The sequence below is a fragment of the Sprattus sprattus genome (assembly GCF_963457725.1).
Source record: "Sprattus sprattus genome assembly, chromosome: 12".
Lineage (NCBI taxonomy): Eukaryota > Metazoa > Chordata > Actinopteri > Clupeiformes > Clupeidae > Sprattus > Sprattus sprattus.
In genome coordinates this window covers 22,944,575-22,965,309 of record NC_137910.1, presented here as the reverse complement: position 1 = coordinate 22,965,309, position 20,735 = coordinate 22,944,575, and the positions used below count along the sequence as shown (strand labels likewise).

The following is a 20,735-nucleotide window of genomic DNA, read 5'->3' as shown; positions in this document are numbered from 1 at the left end:
CTTTAGGATTACCTAATCTGCTTGTGTGGACTACTCGCCTTCCGGGATGGAGAGCGACAGCACGTCTGAGTCGCTGTCACACGTATGTATGTTCAGCTCTTGTCTAGGTTGGCGCAGAGAACCGCTATGCATGTGTACATGGGTTCGCTGAGCTATGACTTGCAGTTTTTTGGAGTGGTTTTAGTGTTGGGTGTGTCAGTAGACAGTTTGCATACACACACACCTCTGCCTCCTCAGATTTCTAGAGCTGACTGACATGTAATCCTCTAACAGGAGTTACTCAGTGCGAACAGTTGATTCAATTAAATTAGTACAATCAAAAGGAAGACAATGTATTGTACTGTGACAGACAAATAACTAGGTTGATGTTTAAAAGTACAAATACATTCACAGGCTTATTCATAATAATAATAATAATAATAAAAATGTCTTGTTATGTGTATATACGTATATATATATTTTTAAGATCAACGTCAAGAAGTATCTTGACACAAAGAGCCAACCCACTTAGACATAGATTTTGTTCAAAGTATATTGTGACATTGTGTGTCAAGGTGTACTGAAGGCAGTCAAGTATTTTATTCTGCAGGCGGTAATCATATAATCCATTCACAGGGTCTGAATCATAGTCACCTCAGGGCTCAATCATTACCTTCCACTTACATTTCCTTCTTCCTCTGTGACACAGATTCTTCATGTAGTCATTTTTGTTTTGTTTTAAAAAACTTTTTTTTTCTGGCTGTAAAAATGTGAACATCAATGGATCCTTGCTGGTATGCCCTGAGTTGTCATAGAGTCCGTAACCATACACTTTGCTCAGAGAAAATTTCTCCTTGAATAGCGAATTATGTGCACGGTTTCACACACTAGCTGCGTTGCTACAGCTCTGCGACACGGGAAGGGTCTGTCACAGTCACACGTCAGTGATAAATGACTTGCTCACCATGACACATGTTCTCAATTTTGAAGCTGTGCTTTGAGTTTCACGGAAACAGTAGTGTTGTAGTTTATTGCTCTTTCATATTTACCCTTTAACAGCTCTGAGTGAAATAACAGGGACTCATTTTTCTTGTCAGATGTAAAAATGCCCAGCCCGTACTTCCCTGAAGTGTAGCTGTGTAACACGTGCAATTGTGTGTGTGTGTGTGTGTGTGTGTGCGTGTGTGTGTGTGTGTGTTTGTGTGTATGTGGGTGCGTGACCATGTGCACGTCTGCACATGTGTGTGTGTGAGTAGAGTAGGCCAGTGGTACAGCCTGCTATGTTGCCACCCCTCGTCCACACCATGATAAGAAATTGATGAGAGAGGAAACCTCAGTCATACCCAGGCAGAATTGTTTAACATTAGTCGTTGTGTCGTTAACAGGTTTGTGTTTTTATATTTCTGATGGAAGCGTCCCTCAGACGACATCATTTCCTCTGAGCCACATCCTGTTGCACCGGGCTCCTGAGAGGTTGATTGAGTCTAAGCAATGGCACATGTAAGCCAACCTCTGTGATGCAACAGCAGTGTAACTGGAGCAGGGCACTTCCTCGAAATTCTATCTCAAGGACTCACCGGGGCAGAATTTTTGTTATAGTCAGATGATGTATTTCCTGTCCGCTCCCCCCCACCCCACCCCACCCAACCCCCTTTATGTCTCTCTCGTCCTGCCTCTCTCTCTCTGTCTATCTCTCTCTCTCACTCTGGTTCTCTCTCTCCCTCTTTCTGTTTCTCTCTCTCACTCCCTCTCTTTCTATCTTTCTCACACTCTCTCTCCACCTGTCTCTGTCTCTCTCTGTGACCTCCTTGTGTCCTTTCTCTCCCCCTTAGCTTCCTCTTGCGCAGAGCCAGGGAGGCGAGTTGGCTGTTACTCAGCAGAATTTCCACCTTAACTGGCCTTTCTGTGGTAATGCCCTTCATCGCAGGGGTGTGTGTGTGTGGGGGGGGAGTGTGTGCTGTAAGGGGGTGGATAATGCGACACAGTGCCCCCCTCCCCTCATCAGCTTAGCTCCACCTTCTTGAGTGTGTACGTGTGTGAGGGGGAGGGGCATGGAAGCCACATGCCGTACGTGCCTCACCTCGCATCAACGCCGTAAAACCATGCGCTCTTTTCCTGCCCCCCCCCCCCCCCACACACACACACACACACACACACAAACACAAACACACACTGTGATGTGGAACAGATACAGCATGACTGTGTGTGTGGGAGAGAGAGAGAGAGGGAGGGAGGGATGGATAAAGAGATATAGAGAGACAGTGAGAGGGGAAGGGAGGGAGGGATAGATTCAGCGTCAGCTGTGCTCAGCCCCCAGGGCTAGCTCTGTCTGCTAAGCCAATCAGGAAACAGGGAGTGGGCAGGGCCTCCGCCAGTCCCTCATCCCCTCCCCTCTGCATCATGTGTGACAGGCAGTCTGACTTCCTGGGGCTCAGGGAAAGAGAGAGAAAGAGAGAGAGCCAAAGCCAGACTTCCAGTGGTGCTATTGGGGGGAAACTTGCTACTCTACATGCTGGCATCTTCAGTCGCTAGTTCATGACCAAGCCCAAAGTTGGTCTATACCTACGCCGTCAGCTAGGACTTAGAAGTTTGTGTGTGTGGTCTTTTTCCCCAGTTCCATTTTTTCTTATATACCCTTTTGGTTTGTTGGATTGCTGTTTCTTCATTCACCACACCGGTGAAACAGGATGATAGCCGCACAGCTCCTGGCCTACTACTTCACGGAGTTGAAGGATGACCAGGTCAAAAAGGTGAGTCCTTCTCTAAGGGGGCTTCCCAAATGCCCTTCAGCGACCTGGAGGAGAGAGAGAGAGAGAGAGGAAGAAGGAGAGGCAGCTAACCCTGCGCTCCCTTCCCAAAAATAGGACAGCTTTGTGGCTTCAGAGCTCTCAGGCACCCATGTGACAACAGGTAACACGTGCCGTTGTTTAGGCTTAGGGGTGGATCAGATGTCTCCTTTTTGGGACCGGTTCAACCAGCAGTGGAGAACGGGCCCCAGGCGCTTGGGGACTGGAGTGCCCAACAGAGTTTGGTGGTTTTGTGGGGGGGGGGAGGAGGTTGCGTGAAGTCAGGGCATCAGCACTGGAAGCTGCTGCAATGTCCTTGAAAAGGAGGATGTGTCTGTGTGTGTCTGTGTGTGTCTGTGTGTGAGTATGTGTGCGTGTGGAGTTGCTATCATGTGGAGCCTCTCTCTTTCTCCCTCTCTCTCTCTCTCTCTGTCTCTCTGTTTTATTCATTCTTTCTCTCTAGCTCTTACTGCAAAGAGAGAGGGCACAGCAGGGGGGTGATGCTGGAGGGGGTTGGGGGGTCTGTTTTAGGGGCTGGGGAGTCGAGTTTCACTGGCTAAATGACTTTGCCCCACCCCTTCCCGGTAATGGGTCCTGCTGGAGCTTTTGCAACCGTGTCATCAATGTGAAAAGAAGGAATGCAAACATAGTGTGTGTGTGTGTGTGTGTGTGTGTGTGTGTGTGTGTGTGTGTGTGTGTATGTGTGTGTGTGTATGTGTGTTTGTGTGTTTATGTGTGAGAATGTGTGTGTGCGAGCATGTGTGTACATGTGTAAGTTCATGATAGGGAGAGAGAGACAGCCGGTTGGCAGTGCTGTTCACAACTTCCTCATGTTTTGCATCTGCTCGGCCCCTGATGATTGGCTGAAAGAAAAGTATGTGAACTTACAGGAAATACAGCATAGTTAACCCGAAAGATGGATTTAACTACCTAGTTATTTTGTTAAGGATTCTGAAAAACTTTTTTTTAAAGTTAGTAGATGTCTGTATGAACAATTCCCCAGAGGATGTACAAGGGAAAAAATGAAAACAGTATCAAGTAAAAGATATTAAGCGAGTACAAAACACTAGTTTGTACTCAGAGCAACCAACTACCTATCATAGGTCCATGATACACAAAAACTGTTTTATTGTTACACCAAAATGTGCACCCTGTGTAATTTTGGGCACAGTGGTGTTCCTCCTTCATGCTACCCTCATGGCTTTAGGCTACTGACATGACTGACGTGCTGTAGGTCTCAGCAGGGAGTCGTCACGCTCTCACGGACTCCAGTGGTCAGCAGGCCGTGACGTCACCATAACTGTGGCAGACAGGAGAGGAGAGGATAGGAGAGGAAACTTGCAGGAGACCACCAATCCCGTTTAGAGCAGCTTTGACCTGACACAGGATAGAAGACAAGAACATCCTAAGCTCAATCACATGATCGATGAACTCAGTAGCCGTTCCTATTTTAGTTTATAAATAAATATCTGTTCATTGATGTTGGATCCTGCAGAGTTGTCTGTGTAATCTTAAAATACAGTCAGATTGCATGAATAAATAACAGACTGTAGCTGAGAGTATGTACATTCACCCAAATCTCCCAACAGTAGTAGCAGTCATTAAAGTAGTTAATTTCAGTCATTTACTTCCACAAACAATCAGGTTGTATTCTTACGCTTGTAGAACATACTGTGCCGTACAGAGTGTATTCACCATGACAGTGCAAAATTGTATGATCTGGTGGTCTGTTAAGCTTTCCACTTGAGAAATGAAACAAATCAAAAGTGACGTGGCCTTTTGGACAATGGTTGCTACGGCACTCCCTTCTAAGCACACAGGGAATTTGACTAAGGTGAACTGTATGACAATTCCCTTGGTGTGCTTATCACAGTCCTAAAAGGGTGGGATCACTCATATGAAAGGGAAATGTCTGGCACCACATCCATCAACTGCTAGCCAGTCAAGAACCAGATGAAATAGGTTCACAACCCTAGGGAGCTAACTGTAGACAGCACAGAGTTCCTGACTCTCTGCTGGAGATGAGGAGGTAATGAAAGTGTCGTGTAAACAGTGCAGACCACAGCTTATGCAAGCCATCTACACGAAACAGGAAACAAGTCCGCTCAACTCGAAATCTGGCCATTCCATAGTCATTAGTTTGATGTACAGTCAATGTTAAATGAGCCCTTTTCGATTGTAGAGCTAGTCGCTCTCCCACGTGAGCTGGTACCGGTAGTAGTGAATCATTTCATCACACTACTGTGTGTCATCTGATGGGCTTGTTCCATCTCTTTCTTTTCGTCTGCACTCTATCTCTCTCTCTCTCTCTCTCTCTCTTTCTCTCTCCCCTGTTCTGTGTTTCATGTCTGTTCTTAGCCAGCAACTATGTCACTGGCCAACCAAATGTTGGACAATGAGAGTTTCAGTTGTTGTTTTTCTCCCTCTCTGCATGGTCACGCTGTAACTAGGCTGTGATTACACACACACACACACACAGTTTCAGCAGCAGGCCACAGAGTGTTTTGCTCTGGACGTTTCGAGGTAGCGCGCGATCCCCCGCAGAGGATATCGGAGGCTCCGCTCTCTATATTCTTTCATCTTTCTGTCTGAATGAATGGATAGAGCTGTTGCTGGCTGTCCTCACTTCTGCCCTTTGGATGCAACTAACGGGTGTCTGCTGAGGGGCAGCAGATGGTGTAGGGGAAAGGAATGACACTGGAGTCACCCGGATCAAAAGTATCTTCAGCTGTGATTAACCACATTACAGAAAATGTTGTGTGATGCCTTGCTGAATTGACCCATAGATGTTTATTTAAAAACAACTTTGTGTAAAGTGACTCATTTTGTCTGATTTGGTCATGATTATATGTACATCAGCAAGTTCTTAAGATCTCAACAAACTTAATAATACTTTTCTTAAACATAAGGAGCAAGAAAGGAACATTGAAATTTAATAATCATTTCTAAAATAGTCTACCTGAAAACGAATAAGTTATCCTAAACAAAGCTGTATTTCTAAGTTCCCACCGACTCATGTTCTGTCCCTGTCCCCTAATAATAAAGCGTGTGTTTCCACCATTTCTTGTCTTTCAGATCGATAAGTACCTGTACTCCATGCGTTTCTCGGACGAGACGCTGCGTGACGTCATGGTGCGCTACGGACGCGAGATGGAGAAAGGCCTAAGCAAGGACACCAACCCCACCGCCACCGTCAAGATGCTGCCCACCTTCGTGAGGTCCATCCCGGACGGATCAGGTGAGGGAACTGGCACACACTCTTTTAAATGGGTGGATCGACTAATGGCCCAGCAGACGTGAAGCATAACCAGAACTTGTGAATCTTCAGTGTACCTGTGGTTTAGCTACAGCAGTGAGACTGATGGTATCGGGAAATCAGTTCCTGTTTGATGAACACAGAGAATGACAGAAGTAGGTCATGCTTGGAATATATGAATACATTTAAACCATGCCTAAAGTTACTGTAAAACAACTCCATCATCTACAGCTGTTATCCCTTCAATAAGTTAACCTGTTAATTCTCTTTTATGGGGTAGCTGCATGTAACACTCATTAAACCAGGAAACCAGGTGCATTTCTATTCCAGGTTTGGGGTTTCAAGAAACCAGTCTGACAAGCAGAACAGTTTATGTTTTCCTAGCCTTTGGGTAAAATGACAAAGGAACAGGACAAAAAGTACACGGCCATCTGAAGCCGACACCAGTTCTCTCACACAGTAGGCAGAGGCACTTAAAAGCTCTTATCTGTCTGAAATTATCTAACTTTTCTTTCTGCCTTAAAGCAGCAATGTGTTCAGCTTTATCATGAGCGATCTTGTTAAGAGATCTGGCTGCAGTCTGTCAGCAGAGACTAACGGATCAAAAACGACTCTACCAAAGCAGTTGAAAACATTGCAAGCGAACAAACCTACGTGCGCCTACGTGACTAGTGATATGTACATGCTAAGACTTGCAGATCTCCGCAAGCTTCACAGGACTGATTTCATCAGGTTCTGTGTGTGGTTGAGAAAAACACCATATACCATCACATGGTGCAAAATACTGGTTTGTGTCATTTAATCATGCAATGTTCTACAGCACATGTACAGTGCAAGACCTTATGTCCCACGGATGCATCATATGAAAGACAAAACACTATTTATAGCCATGTTCAATAAACACGTCCCCATATGTCTCCAAACGGATTGGAACTTAGTGGGGCCTAGGGAGACAGATGCTATTGAATGATCCTGGTGAACCCTGCCTTGCCCAAACATGTGAGCAACCTTTCATTCGTGCCCCCTGGGACCACATGGCATGCTGTGCATGTGGTTACATCACAGATTACCCATAATCCCACCCACTCATCATTACATGCGAGTCAAGCCAGCCCTGTGAGGTGAACCCTATTATTTCACAAGGCAGAGCACATGCTTGCCCCCTGTGGGACTCACACACTTTGGGGCACCAGGGCATCAGGCGGGGATTATCGTTTTGGTTGGTGCCTGGGCAGAATTTGTGTTTCACTGTAATCCGGATGAGCACTTCTCCCAAATTAATTGCTTGATCCCTGTCTGAGTACCATATCTGACCCCCTCTCCCATCCCCCCATGGAGCCAAAAAACGTCTGACTTATCACAAATATTACTTTTCTTTCTTTTCTTCTTCTGTCCAATGCACCACGTCCTGAGTGTGGCATTGTTTCTTGTGTTCACCCACAACTGCATCCAAACAATGTGCAAGGGCTGGTAGCTAGACCACAGAGGCCTCCTCTGTTGCAAGGAGTGGAGTCTCAGCTTTGGTTGTCAATGATGGCCAGTATTGTGGAGAGGCGTCGCTTCTGAAGTGACCACCCTGAGAGATTGGACAACTTCTCTGCAGGGTACCATGCTCAGCTACAAAAACACACGCTGCAGCATTTAACCTCTAGCACTAGTGACCTGACAGCCTTTTAGTGCCTGTGATGCTGCCCTCACATTGTTCCTCTGGCCCCTATTGTTGTTTCGCCCGTGGTCAGCAAGCTAGTTGCTAAATAAAGACTGCGGCCTTCAGCTTGGGTAAGGATAACAACAATCTAGTGGTTGTATAATTAGTGTTAATGCATTTGCTCGCTGAAGGATTTAAGGAATATGTGTATAAGTACACTGTGAAATGCATGTCAAAATTATATTTATAAAATCTGAGGCTTCCTAATTAACTGCAACTTGTGCCAGAGTTGTTTACTGTACATAGATGCCAGCTTATTTTTTGTCAAAGTCAGGGGCTAATTTTTTTAGGTTCAATTCGTTAAATAATTTAAACTCCTCCCCCACCCCCACCCCCACACACACACCCACACACACCCCACTCCCACCCCCTCATTTAGATTGCAGTTGTAAAAGGTTCTGCAGCAGCCCCTGTCCTCTCTCAATGTGCTGTTTGTGCGACAAAATAAAGCTGTGATATCAGGTGACAGCTGGTTTGCAGAGCTGGTAGGCACACACACGAACACACACACATACACATGCGCGCGCACACACACACCTGTGCGTACACACACACAAACATACACACACACACGAGCACAGGATGACTTGGCACATTTTGGCCGCACTGATTCCCAAGGATTTGGGGGAGGCGGGTCAAGCCTCTCTTGGAAAGCTGTGAGGGATTTTTGCCTTTGGGGATGTTTACATTCCTCCTGAATACCTTTACACCTCGATATAAGTCAAGGAATGCTGCAAAGAGGGAGAGGATAATGAGCAGGTGGACTCCTTTCACTGTCTTGAATATTATCTTATCTCTATCTCCCGTTTGTGTTGCGAAGACTGCGTAAACATTTTCTATCCTTGGTCTGTCTTGACACTAAATAGTTTACTTAACATGCTATTCCCTGAAAAAAGCTGACAACAGTAAGGAAAAGCTGTTTGGTCATAGATGTTAACCATATATGTGATTTCAGGCATAGAAAAGGGGTCATGCTACTTTTTCAAAGCCTTGTATGCTATTGTCGTTGTCATTACTGTATAAACCGCATACTACAATATATGTTTAGTGCCTCATGTAGTATACTAAAGTGATATATTGACAAGCGCCTTTGGTAAAAAAGTGTATTGAACACATACTTTTACTGCACCTCAAGGTCATCACACTGCAAGTCATGTAAGGCTGTGTAGTCTGGCATAAATTGACCTTGCGGAGGTGGACGTGGGGTGATTACGCATCACTTCCAGTTCTTGAGCTCTGATCAGACTATGAAACAGCTAAATGATAGCCTCTGTGCTGAGCCAGGAGGACAAAGTGGACACAGGGGGCAGGGACAGACACACTGTCCTGACGGGCTGATTTGGAACCGGCTCTTTGGAAGGGGAGACAAGAGACCAAAACAAGCTTAGGTGGCTCAAAATATGGGTGTGTGCACATTGTTACCATAAGAATTCGACAAGTCTTAGAGGTGGAGGATGGGGGAAAAGGAAAGATAGAGAGACAGAAAGAGAGAGAGAGAGAGAGAGAGAGAGAGAGAGAGAGAATAGTGTACAATACATCATTACAAGGAATAACAAGAGGTGATAGTGAATACAACATCTTTCCAATGACAACATGTACATATCTATCTATTGTAGATATCTAATCTAGTTTAGCACAAATCTGACCCCTTGCAGGAGGTCGGAGTTACAATTAAAGGGGGCTCCCTGTCCGTGTGAAAAGTCACATGAAGGCATCTAGATGCCAAGTTCTTTCACACCGTCTGTCTGCACTACATACTGTTGTGTGAAAGTTCCATTCCTTAGCGGCTGTGACTGGCTTCAGCCCCCTTTCCTTCTCTGACCTGCCAAAATAATCTTGGAAGACGATCGGTACTGACTTTAGGCTTATCAGAGTGATAAGCAATTTAATATTTTTTCCCCCTGCGAAATGTGTTTTAAATATTAAAGCGCTCGTGTGAAGCCTGTGGAATTATTTTACTCTTTTGAACCTGGCAAAAATGCTGGCTTTATAGCTTTCGTCTTGTACCGTGTCATCTTGACCCATAACCGAACACCACTGTGTACTGACATTACAAAATAACAAGGACATATGAAGCAATTATGGCTTTTGGAGCAGCGGTAGGAAAACTCGTTTTTATCACTGACAATTTCGAGAGGAGCCACACTGCTCTCCCTTTGTGAATCTCAGTCATAAACTAAGTGGGGACAGTTTTTAAACACTTAATTGTGGTTTGTATATCACACTACACACTTTATAGGGAACTCTGAAAGAATCAAGTGACACTTTTATGGTTAGTTGACTTCCTCATTCACATTGCCAAGCAGTGTCTCCCAAACAGAGGGGACTTGACACAAATTGCACAGATTTGGAAGGCAGCTTGTCTGTTGTTGGCAACTGAGTTGATGTTGCTGAAGTCTATCCTGAGAATAACTTACTCATGAGATATCTTGCTTCAAGGCATTTTAACCTCAGAATAGCCAGAATGAGGCTGCAAAGCTGATATGCTCATCAGAAGCACTGTTGTCTTCACATCATGTTGTAATGTTTTGTCTCATCCACCTAAAGTGTATCAGGCACTTATAGTAGATCATTCAGTTGAACTCTTTCTACTCTATTGAATGTTTGTCTACATCAGCCATTATAATGTGCTGTGTATGTTCTGTATGTGATGGGGAGTCTGGGAAAGTTATTATTTATAGCATTTGTCAACATATCAATACAATGTATCTATTTATAGCAATGTGTCTATTTATACATAGCATTGATGATATCACTGCAGTTGAAAATGACAATTTCTTTTCTTCTTGTGTTCTGACAGAAAAGGGTGACTTCATTGCAGTGGATCTTGGAGGCTCAAACTTCCGTATCCTGCGAGTGAAAGTTTCTCATGAGAAGAAACAGACCGTGCAGATGGAGACGCAGAACTACGATACCCCAGAGGACATCATGCACGGAAGTGGAACCAGGGTAGAGTGCGCTGCCTTCACCACACATTACATATTAACATGAGCTCATATGGACACTGAGGACAGTAGTGGTGGTACTAATCATAGTAGTGGAGACGAGATTACAAGAGAGAAGAGCTGCAATGACATGGTTCTAGATAAAGTGACAATTATTCGATTATCGATTATTATTATTATTACTACTACGTATAAAGACATTTATAACATTTACAGCAGAGCAGGTTTATCTCAGAGCAGTAAGTAATCATGTAAACAAATTAGCTCATTTATGCTGTCTTCATCTTGTGTTGCAGTTGTTTGACCATGTCGCCGAATGCCTTGGTGACTTTATGGAAAAGCAAAATATCAAGGACAAAAAGCTGCCTGTTGGATTCACTTTCTCCTTCCCTTGTGGACATACCAAACTAGACGAGGTAAAAGCAACTATGTAATGTGTCGATAAACTTTGAGTTAACCACCCCACAAGTGCACCACAACACTGAATTATCTGACACACAGTATATTTTTAGTATTCAAAGTGCTCTATTGTTTGTCCTACACAAGGCTGTTTTGCTGACTTGGACCAAACGATTCAAAGCCAGCGGAGTGGAGGGTATGGACGTAGTCCAGCTTCTAAACAGGGCCATCAAAAAGCGCGGGGTAAGTAGTAGTACTAGCATTTCCCTCATGTGTTCTGCATAACCGGAAACACATGGGCAAACATGGTAAACATAGACAGCCATTACAGCCATATTTTGCATTGTTTGATAATAAATGTATAATTTCTAGGACTATGAGGCGGATATCATGGCTGTTGTCAATGACACGGTCGGAACGATGATGACCTGTGGATTTGATGACCATCGCTGTGAAGTTGGCATAATCATTGGTAAGAGAACCCTCAAATTTTTTTATCTTCATCTTATCTAGCCTGAAACATCATACCCAGCTAGGAGGACAATCAAATTTGAATTAGAGGACCCAGCTTTTTCTTTCTGTTTATGCAAATGCAATTTCTGGCACTTACCAACGCCCTGGGTGGCTTTGTCTTAAGGTACTGGGACCAATGCGTGCTACATGGAGGAGTTGAGACACATTGAGCTGGTGGAGGGAGACGAGGGCAGGATGTGCATCAACACAGAGTGGGGCGCCTTTGGGGATGATGGGATGCTGGAGGACATCCGCACTGAGTTCGACAGAGAGATCGACCGAGGATCTCTCAACCCCGGCAAACAACTGTAAGCCCCATGCATAGACATCACTTAGCAAATAGGTTAATCAGGGTTTTACAATAATTCCTTTGCCTCTTAGTTTTAATGGACACGATTGTGCTGTACATGTGGGACACATACAAACTTAATGATCAGGGTTGGGTTTCCTGATAATGGTGTCTCTTAGGGCCTGATTTACTGACAGGATTGCGCCCATTTCTGGCGTAAAATAGCGGTCGTAAACATAAAACGGTATTTACTAAGGGAGCGCAGCGCATATTAACGCTTTGTGGGTGTGGACGGGGAGGACACAAAAAGGTGGGTGGAAACATGCGTAAATATTTGGGAGGAGCGAAGATAAGTGCGCCTAATGATGTATTGCGGGGTATTTACTAAACTGCCTGGCAAGCGCACATCTCCGATTTGCGCGCTAATTCTCCGCCTCATAAAAGCACGTCTTAACCAGGAAGCACATTTTCATTGAGTCTGAAAACGTTGATATGGCAGCAGTGATAAGAGAAACGTGAAGAAAGAAGACAGAGACAGCGCACAGAAATAATTTTTTCAACTCCTATAACACATTTTCAGTTAAATGAACCACAAATTATTAGACGGTACAGGTTAACCAGCCACGCAATACTTTAATTACTGAACCAGATCAGAGACGACATCTAACCCTCCAACCGGAGATCACATTCCATTCAATCAGTTGGTAAACATTGCAAACACAGGTACTCGAAGCATTGCTATGGCGCACTGGTCAATACATTTCCCCACTGCCACAGCTAGAATTATAGACATCAAACAGGACTTTTTTTGAAATCGCAAACTTTCCGAACGTAATATGAACCATTGATTGCACCCACGTCCATATATATTGTAGTGAACCCATGTCCCTTGTAGAAATTATTAATCTCGCCATGTACACATCTATATTGTTATAATAGACATTTTATGCATTAATGCCACCAATAGCATATTCTTTATAATCGTGTTCTTTTAAACATCTTGCTGTAGGTGATGGCGGGCAGAACAACAATATAGCAGCGCACACATTGAATCAGGTTCAGTGATTGAGCGAACGTGAACCAATATCTATCTCCACTTCGCTGAAGCTTAATTTTCTCTTCCTAAATAAATACCACGGGAAATGCGGAAAAACACCGTGCGTTAATGTGCAAACGCAGTTTAAGCAGAGGTCGCAATGTTAGTAAATCAGGCCCTATATAGGGCGGAGTAAACACAGTTTGCCCAGCGCAGATCTGGTTTGATAAATACCAAGTAAAATGCGCAAAAACACTGTGCGTTAATTTGCGAACGCAGATTAAACAGCGCTCGCATATTAGTAAATCAGGCCCTTAGTGTTTAACAAAGACTTGAGAGGTATATCTTACTAAAATTGTTTACTTTTCTATGTAGGTTGTCTGTACGTCGCTTCACATTTACAATGTTGTCCATGTTTGCAGGTTTGAGAAGATGGTCAGTGGCATGTACATGGGGGAGCTGGTGAGGCTCATTCTGGTGAAGATGGCCAAAGAGGGAATGCTGTTCGAGGGACGGATAACCCCTGAGCTGCTCACCAGGGGGAAATTTGAAACGAAACATGTCTCAGCCATCGAGAAGTATGAATGAAAATGATCATAGATATCTAGAAGTATGATACCTTACTGTTTTGGTCGCTGTATCCCAGTGGGCACTTACTGCTGCTCGTTCATGGCCTTTTACTTATGCTCATCCTTGGGTTGTTTGTTCTCCAGGAGCAAGGAAGGCTTGAGCAAAACCAAAGAGATATTAAACCGCTTGGGTGTGGAGCCATCGACGGACGACTGTATTGCCGTTCAGCACGTCTGCGCCATCGTGTCGCACCGCTCCGCTAACCTCATTGCTGCCACCCTCGGGGCCATCCTGAGTCGCCTGAAGGAGAACAAGCACGTTGCGCGCCTCCGTACCACCGTGGGCATCGATGGCTCCCTCTACAAGATGCACCCACAGTGAGTACTCAGGAGAGAGGCATTATGGGTTTTTCACAAGTAGATGGGCCTTTTCCAAACTAACCTCTACACCCTCTCCCTACCTACTTCCACTCCATCTACATGTTCACGTGGAGGGTCTGCCATATTAAGTGCCATCCCAAACCAATTAGTGGGGAGTGAAAGAAGGTTATAATGTCCTCCAACTTCGGGCCTGCATCGATGCAGCTTAGCAATTATGTGCAACAGTTTTTCCGTGTCTGTGCAGCACCTTAACTGTACCTGTCAGTTGTTTTTCTGGACGCATTTTCTGGCCCGTAAGGCCATGTTTGTTTATTAAAGAGTAATGTTCATCATATCAGTGAAACTGATATTAGCAGCAGAATCCGTATAAAAGAAGTAGCCCTTCTCATAATATGACCTGTGTGGGTCTACGTATAACAGTGTGCTGAAAAGTTAACATGAATTTCTGTCAAGGGCATCCCAAAGTTTGCCTCTGTATCATAACCAACCCCTTCATTAAAAGTGCCCACCGCAGGCTCAGTATCACGCCCTACCCCTGGGGAGGGTCCAGTTTGGAAAAGGCTCTACATCTAGGAGTCCTGCAGGAGCCGAATCAGGCACACTGTCACTTTGATCTGTCTAGGTCACAGTGACCTCAAGCCCACATTATGATGTGGTATGGCAACATATACTGTGTGTGTGCATTCACAGCACTAAATATTTCTAGTGTTATCACTGGTGAAACTGTAGCACAGATTCCACTGAGCTTGTCTACCCTTTAGAAGAAGTCATACACTGGGCTCCTCCAGTACACAAGCGGCAGAACAAACTCTCCCTTGTGAATTTTATAAGGCTTTGTCATGACCAAAGGATAAAACAATGGTTTGATTTTTGAAGACCCAGTGTATAATGAAAGTAATTCTTAACTTTATTACCATACATTTTTGCTGGGTTAGTTCTCCTTTCGTTTGTGGGTTTCGTAAAGCACCTCGGCTGTTTTAGAGAAAGTTAGTTTGTTTGACAAATCAAAACCATGACTAATATAGCCTATTTGCCTATTATTCTGCAAAGGCGACTAGAAAACTAAAAAGTCCTTTGTCCTTTCTTGTCCATTGTGTCCTGTCATTTCTCAAACTCAAAGAAACTAAATGCATAGAATGCTCTAGTATATTGAATCACTGTGTCTTTCCATTTTACCTTTGGAATTACATAATTGCCATTTAAAGTTAAACTATAACCTTTAGCATTTGTATTCATTAATGACAAAGCTAGGTCTAAACATTGCATCTAAGGATGCTGATAATGTATATCTGAACACATTAGATACGGTTCCTCGGACTCATATTTATCCAGTCACATATCATCAGGCATATGTCCTGTCTGATCCTATTTGGTCGCTCTTCCCTTGCACCTCGTAACAGGTATTCCCGTCGCCTACACAAGACCGTCCGCCGGCTGGTGCCCGACTCTGACGTCCGTTTCCTTCTTTCGGAGAGCGGCAGCGGCAAAGGGGCTGCCATGGTAACTGCCTGGGCTTATCGGTTAGCCGACCAGACCCGGCAGATTGAGGAAACTCTGGATCAGTTCCGACTCACCAAAGACCAGCTGCTGGAAGTGAAGAGGAGAATGAGGGTGGAGATTGAGAACGGTCTCGGAAAGAAGACGCAGGACAAGGCCACCGTCAAGATGCTGCCAACATACGTGCTCCAGACTCCTGACGGGACAGGTAAGAAGCACAGGGTAGTCTCCTGCTATAATGGCTTTTCAGATAGGCCTACCATGGCATAACATCATGGCTGTATAACTTAACTCATAATTAAGATGTAATATAATGTAATGTACGGTAATTGGTACATCCCCATTTAATAATGGAACATCATCCTTTAATGGGTGGGAAGCACTGAGCAAGGATTGATGCACAAAACATACTCTGCTTCATAGTAGAATGATTCATAGTAGAATGATGGGCAGATGAAGCGGTAAATATGGAGATGAAAAACTACTCAGCAGACACAATGTCAAAGACGTCAAGTGCAATGCTAAAGCATGCCATTAGGCTCATCTTACAAGACAGCACCTGTGCAGTTGTGCCTACACATTCAGGCAGATGTGAAGCCCCTGATTACGAGCTAGTAATCCTTGGCTTAGTCCATGACAGCACATAACATTATGTAATTTTAGACTTTCTTTGGAATTACATAATTACATTCGGGGCTGATTGGGGTCATCAGGGTTATTTTTTTTCCAGGTGCCCTTCAATCCGCCTCTTCAATGTCAATGTTAATAACGCACAGCATTTTTAGTAAGGTTAACTATCATGAATGTCCTTTTAAAAGGTCAAATGGTAAATGGATTGCATTTATATATCGCTTTTCTACTCATAGAGCACTCAAAGTGCTTTACAGATGAATGCCTCAGACATCTACCCATTAATGCACGGGTGGCGGAGGCTACTATCTAAGTTGCCAACCTGCACATCAGGAGCGGTTGTTCATTGATGATATATTTATTTATCAAAGACTACTTGCACTGTACTTTGCAGAGAATGGAGACTTCTTAGCTCTGGATCTGGGTGGGACAAACTTCAGAGTGCTCCTGGTGAAGATTCGCAGTGGCAAGAGGAGGACTGTGGAAATGCACAACAAAATATATGCCATTCCACAGGAGATCATGCAGGGGACTGGAGAGGAGGTGAGGCGTCCACCGGATCTTCTCCCATCATGCCACATGACATACAATGCATGCGGTAGACTAAATGAACAGTACAATTTGAAAATATACTTGCCACCATTCAACTAACATGTTTATCCTTATTGACTCAAAACTGCATGAACTTTTTTAACATGTCGGTCATTTTGTTTCCCAGCTTTTTGACCACATTGTTCACTGCATATCTGACTTCCTGGACTATATGGGCATGAAGAATGCCCGCTTGCCTCTTGGATTCACTTTCTCCTTCCCTTGCAAGCAGAATAGCCTGGATGCGGTAAGCTGACATTACTGTAAGCCTAAGCCTAGTTGGCAAAGCATACATACAAGAAAGTAATTAGGGTCTCAATGACCTAGTGTTTATATCACTGTTTTAAAGATACCAATCAAAAACTTTATTTTCAGATTTGATGTGGATTTCCACCCATAATTCTGTAAAGTTCAAATGTAACACTTTACCAGTAAATATTACCAACAACAGCACTCGTATGGATTGGGATAAAGCTGTACAGTCTGTCATGTCCTGTGTGAGTCCTTCACATGTGTGTGTTTGTCTGTGCCTCAGGGCGTTCTTGTTAACTGGACAAAAGGTTTCAAAGCCACTGACTGTGAGGGGGAGGACGTGGTGGGGCTGCTGAGGGAAGGCATTAAGAGGAGGGAGGTGAGTCATTGCGCAACACCCAGCTTTTCCTGAAAATGATTGTGGGGGTGGGGAGGGGCTGTAATATTCCATTACGTTACAACAGAGCTGTACCGCATGGCCTGTGGGGGAGCAGACAGCTCTGCAAGATAGACACAGTGCTCTCCCCAATGTTTTTGTTACAGAACTCTTTTAACGCCTGACTCAAATAATAACAATGCACTGGGAGTCTGTTGTATCCAAATTGTATCCCAAGTGTGGAGTCCCACCCATACTCCATCTATACATCTGTAGTTGTTTGTATGGTTCATAAAAGTTGAATCTAATGACTTCATCGACATGACATTCCACCAAACAGTGTGCAGCCATGGCCATCAATTGAAAAGATGTTTGAATGTTCCTGCAAATAGCAAATCTTTGAAACATTAAGGTCTTAACTATATCTCCTATTTGTGTACCTGTAAGATTCGTAATAATATTGCATAGAAAAGAAGGTTTTGTAACAACAAAAACAAAGTGAACAGCCACTTTTGCTCTAACCTTGTACATCAACGGCTTCATGTAACTCTACCTCTTGCCTACATCACAATCAGGAGTTTGACCTTGATGTGGTGGCCGTTGTGAATGACACTGTTGGAACAATGATGACATGCGCATATGAGGAGCCCACGTGCGAGGTCGGACTGATTGCAGGTCAGTTTCAAAACACACTTGGTGAAACATTCTATTCTTTAATATCACAGACACTTTTGTCACCACCCATCATAATATGCTCACTGATGTTACTTCGTAGTATGCTTTTTAGCTTTCATTCTAAGCTACCTTATTATTTTAACAAAAGCATAAATTCTTCTGTTTAAAGTGAAACTAGTACACTATCATACATTATGTACTATAAAGATAAAATGTTATTATCTTTTCAAAGAGAAAAAAAATAGCATGTCATTTTCGGAAAGCTAGCGCTGTCTAGAATTCACCCATGCCTTGATTTGTTGCACTATCCTGACTGTTGTGCTGTGATATTTCAGGGACTGGCAGCAATGCTTGCTACATGGAGGAAATGAAGAACATTGAGACGGTCGAAGGAAATGAGGGAAGGATGTGTGTTAACATGGAATGGGGTGGATTTGGAGACAACGGGTGCCTGGACGACATCAGGACGCAGTACGACAGAGCCGTGGATGAGTTATCCCTCAACCCAGGCAAACAGAGGTCAGTCTTGCACCATTAAGCCCACCGGCTAAGCTTCCACAGTCCACAGTCATTGCGCTCCGTTATATCTTGGGAGCACTCAAATGTTGTTCTCCTTTCAGCCTGAAATCCCAGGAAACCTAAAGGGTTGAGTTGTTACTGTGGCTTTTAGGGGTTATCTCCATTTCATAACATTATTGTGTGCATTTTGTAAGCATAATGTGTATGGCTCCTTCAGGTATGAGAAGATGTGCAGTGGAATGTACCTTGGTGAGATTGTACGGAATATCCTGATCGACTTGACAAAGCGAGGCTTCCTTTTCCGAGGCCAGATTTCAGAGACTCTGAAAACCCGGGGAATCTTTGAAACCAAGTTCCTCTCTCAAATTGAGAGGTAGGTATTGTTTGTAAACAACTGCAAAACTATATAAGGTTCTTTTAGTAGTCTTTTTTTCTGAATATTTTTTTCTACAAGAACTTGTAATAGTCTCTTTAACACATGCCATTATTACATTTTAATTCAGCACTAAATAGATAACATTGTAACCATGAGCATCAAGATTGTATGTAATGAATATTCTAAATACCCCTCATCATCGTCAGCATCAAGTAAAAACTCCTGTCTCCCTCTAGTGACCGTCTTGCTCTACTGCAAGTGAGGAGCATCCTGCAGCACCTGGGCCTGGACAGCACCTGCGATGACAGTATCATCGTGAAGGAAGTGTGTGGCGCTGTTTCCCGTCGTGCTGCTCAGATCTGCGGAGCCGGAATGGCCGCCGTGGTCGACAAGATCCGTGAGAACCGAGGACTGAACCATCTGAACGTCACTGTGGGGGTGGATGGCACTCTCTACAAGCTCCATCCACAGTATGTCCAACATGAAGTTATCATCAGTTTACATTGGAAGAGCATTGTCAAGTGCTTTGCATGTCATCATATGTGGGAACACCCAATGTCACCCATGCTTGATTTTAGTAGTTTAGTTTAAAACAGTAAATTATCCAGTTCATTACAAGTTCCTGTGGCTAATTTAGTACCTTTAGTAAGGTGCTTGACATTTGTGACTGTGCTCAGAGCACATTTGAAAGCACATTTTACTGTGTGGAAGTCTGTCAGTGATTGAGTGCATGTGTTAGAGATGGAGTTGTGAGAGACTGTGTGATTCTGACAGTCACCTGTGTGTATCCTCCTCTGCCCCGCAGCTTCTCTCGGATCATGAACCAGACAGTGATCGAGCTCGCCCCCAAGTGCAGGGTCAACTTCCTGCTGTCGGAGGACGGCAGCGGCAAGGGTGCTGCCCTCATCACGGCCGTGGGGTGCCGCATACGCGAGCAAGAGAAGCAGCAGCAGAGCTGAGCGTCCATGGCTGACCTCTGACCTCTGACCTCCGCCCACCAGCCTCCACCGCCGTTCCCTCCCTGCCGCCACTGCTGCTTCTACAGCCTGACTGTCGCAGCCTTGACTCTACTTTTCTCCCCTCCCGTCCCCTCCCCTCCTGTCACCTTCTCCTCCACACCAATGGGGAGAAGATGGTTCCGAGCTCCATACCCTCGCAGGTCGTTTGGTCACAAACATTATTCCATCTTTGACAGCCTTTTTCACTTGGTTTATATGTGTTTGTGTTTGTGTTTGTGTTTGTATGTGTGTGTGTGTGTGTGTGTGTGTGTGTGTGTGTGTGTGTGTGTGTGTGTGTTTGTGTGTGTGTGTGTGTGTGTGTGTGTGTGTGTGTGTGTGTGTGTGTGTGTGTGTGTGTGTGTGTGTGTGTGTGTGTGTGTAGGAGGTGGGCTATCCTCGGTGACTTGAGTCTATTTTCAGATATTTTAACACAATGTATTGTAAGGCTGCTGTAAACATTTGTGTGTGGCTGTACAGTATATATAAAGCAAAAGGGAAGATGTACTAGACACAGAGAATTGAATATCTTTGACCCAGTATGTATATTATTTATTTTATTTTTGTATTTGATGGGACTGAGTGAGATGTCACTAGAGATGGGAGATGGGAATTGTAGTTTTGCTTTGCAAAAGAATGAGACTCCAATAATACAGAAAGCCTCCCAGCGGTTTCAGATGATAAATCACATACCCTCTCTGCTTAGTAGGGTCCTCAGCTGGACCCTGGGTGAGTTCTGCCCTTGTATGGTGAGCAGTCTGACCATCAACATCCTTTTTTGTCCCGCAAGGTCAGTGTTACAGTCGCCCCCTAGTCACAGCTGCTCTCCCACACATCAACACTCCCCCCTCCAGTGTCAGATATCCAAGATCCACTCAGGCTTCTCTGCCTCATTTGCACAATAGAAGAACCATCCATGCACCAAAGCAGATAGGATCTGAATGTGTGTGGAACATTTCCTGC

The 20,735-nt window shown here is 44.3% G+C and overlaps 1 protein-coding gene across 2 annotated transcripts; it reads left to right on the top strand.

The window, feature by feature from the left end:
- Positions 1-2,593: 2,593 nt before the first annotated feature.
- On the top strand, positions 2,594-19,962 carry hk1 (hexokinase 1). Of its 2 annotated transcripts, XM_080848872.1 has the most exons (18): positions 2,594-2,729; positions 5,841-6,003; positions 10,530-10,678; positions 10,971-11,090; positions 11,221-11,316; positions 11,446-11,545; positions 11,711-11,894; positions 13,334-13,489; positions 13,625-13,858; positions 15,262-15,566; positions 16,383-16,531; positions 16,707-16,826; positions 17,115-17,210; positions 17,783-17,882; positions 18,218-18,401; positions 18,619-18,774; positions 19,014-19,247; positions 19,583-19,962. In XM_080848872.1, exons 1-18 carry the CDS (start codon positions 2,667-2,669, stop codon positions 19,734-19,736), a joined length of 2,763 nt encoding a protein of 920 aa, XP_080704998.1. In that variant the 5' UTR covers positions 2,594-2,666; the 3' UTR covers positions 19,737-19,962. The 2 variants fall into 2 exon arrangements, with proteins under 2 accessions (XP_080704998.1, XP_080704999.1); XM_080848873.1 differs by lacking the exon at positions 11,221-11,316.
- The last annotated feature ends 773 nt before the right edge of the window (positions 19,963-20,735 follow it).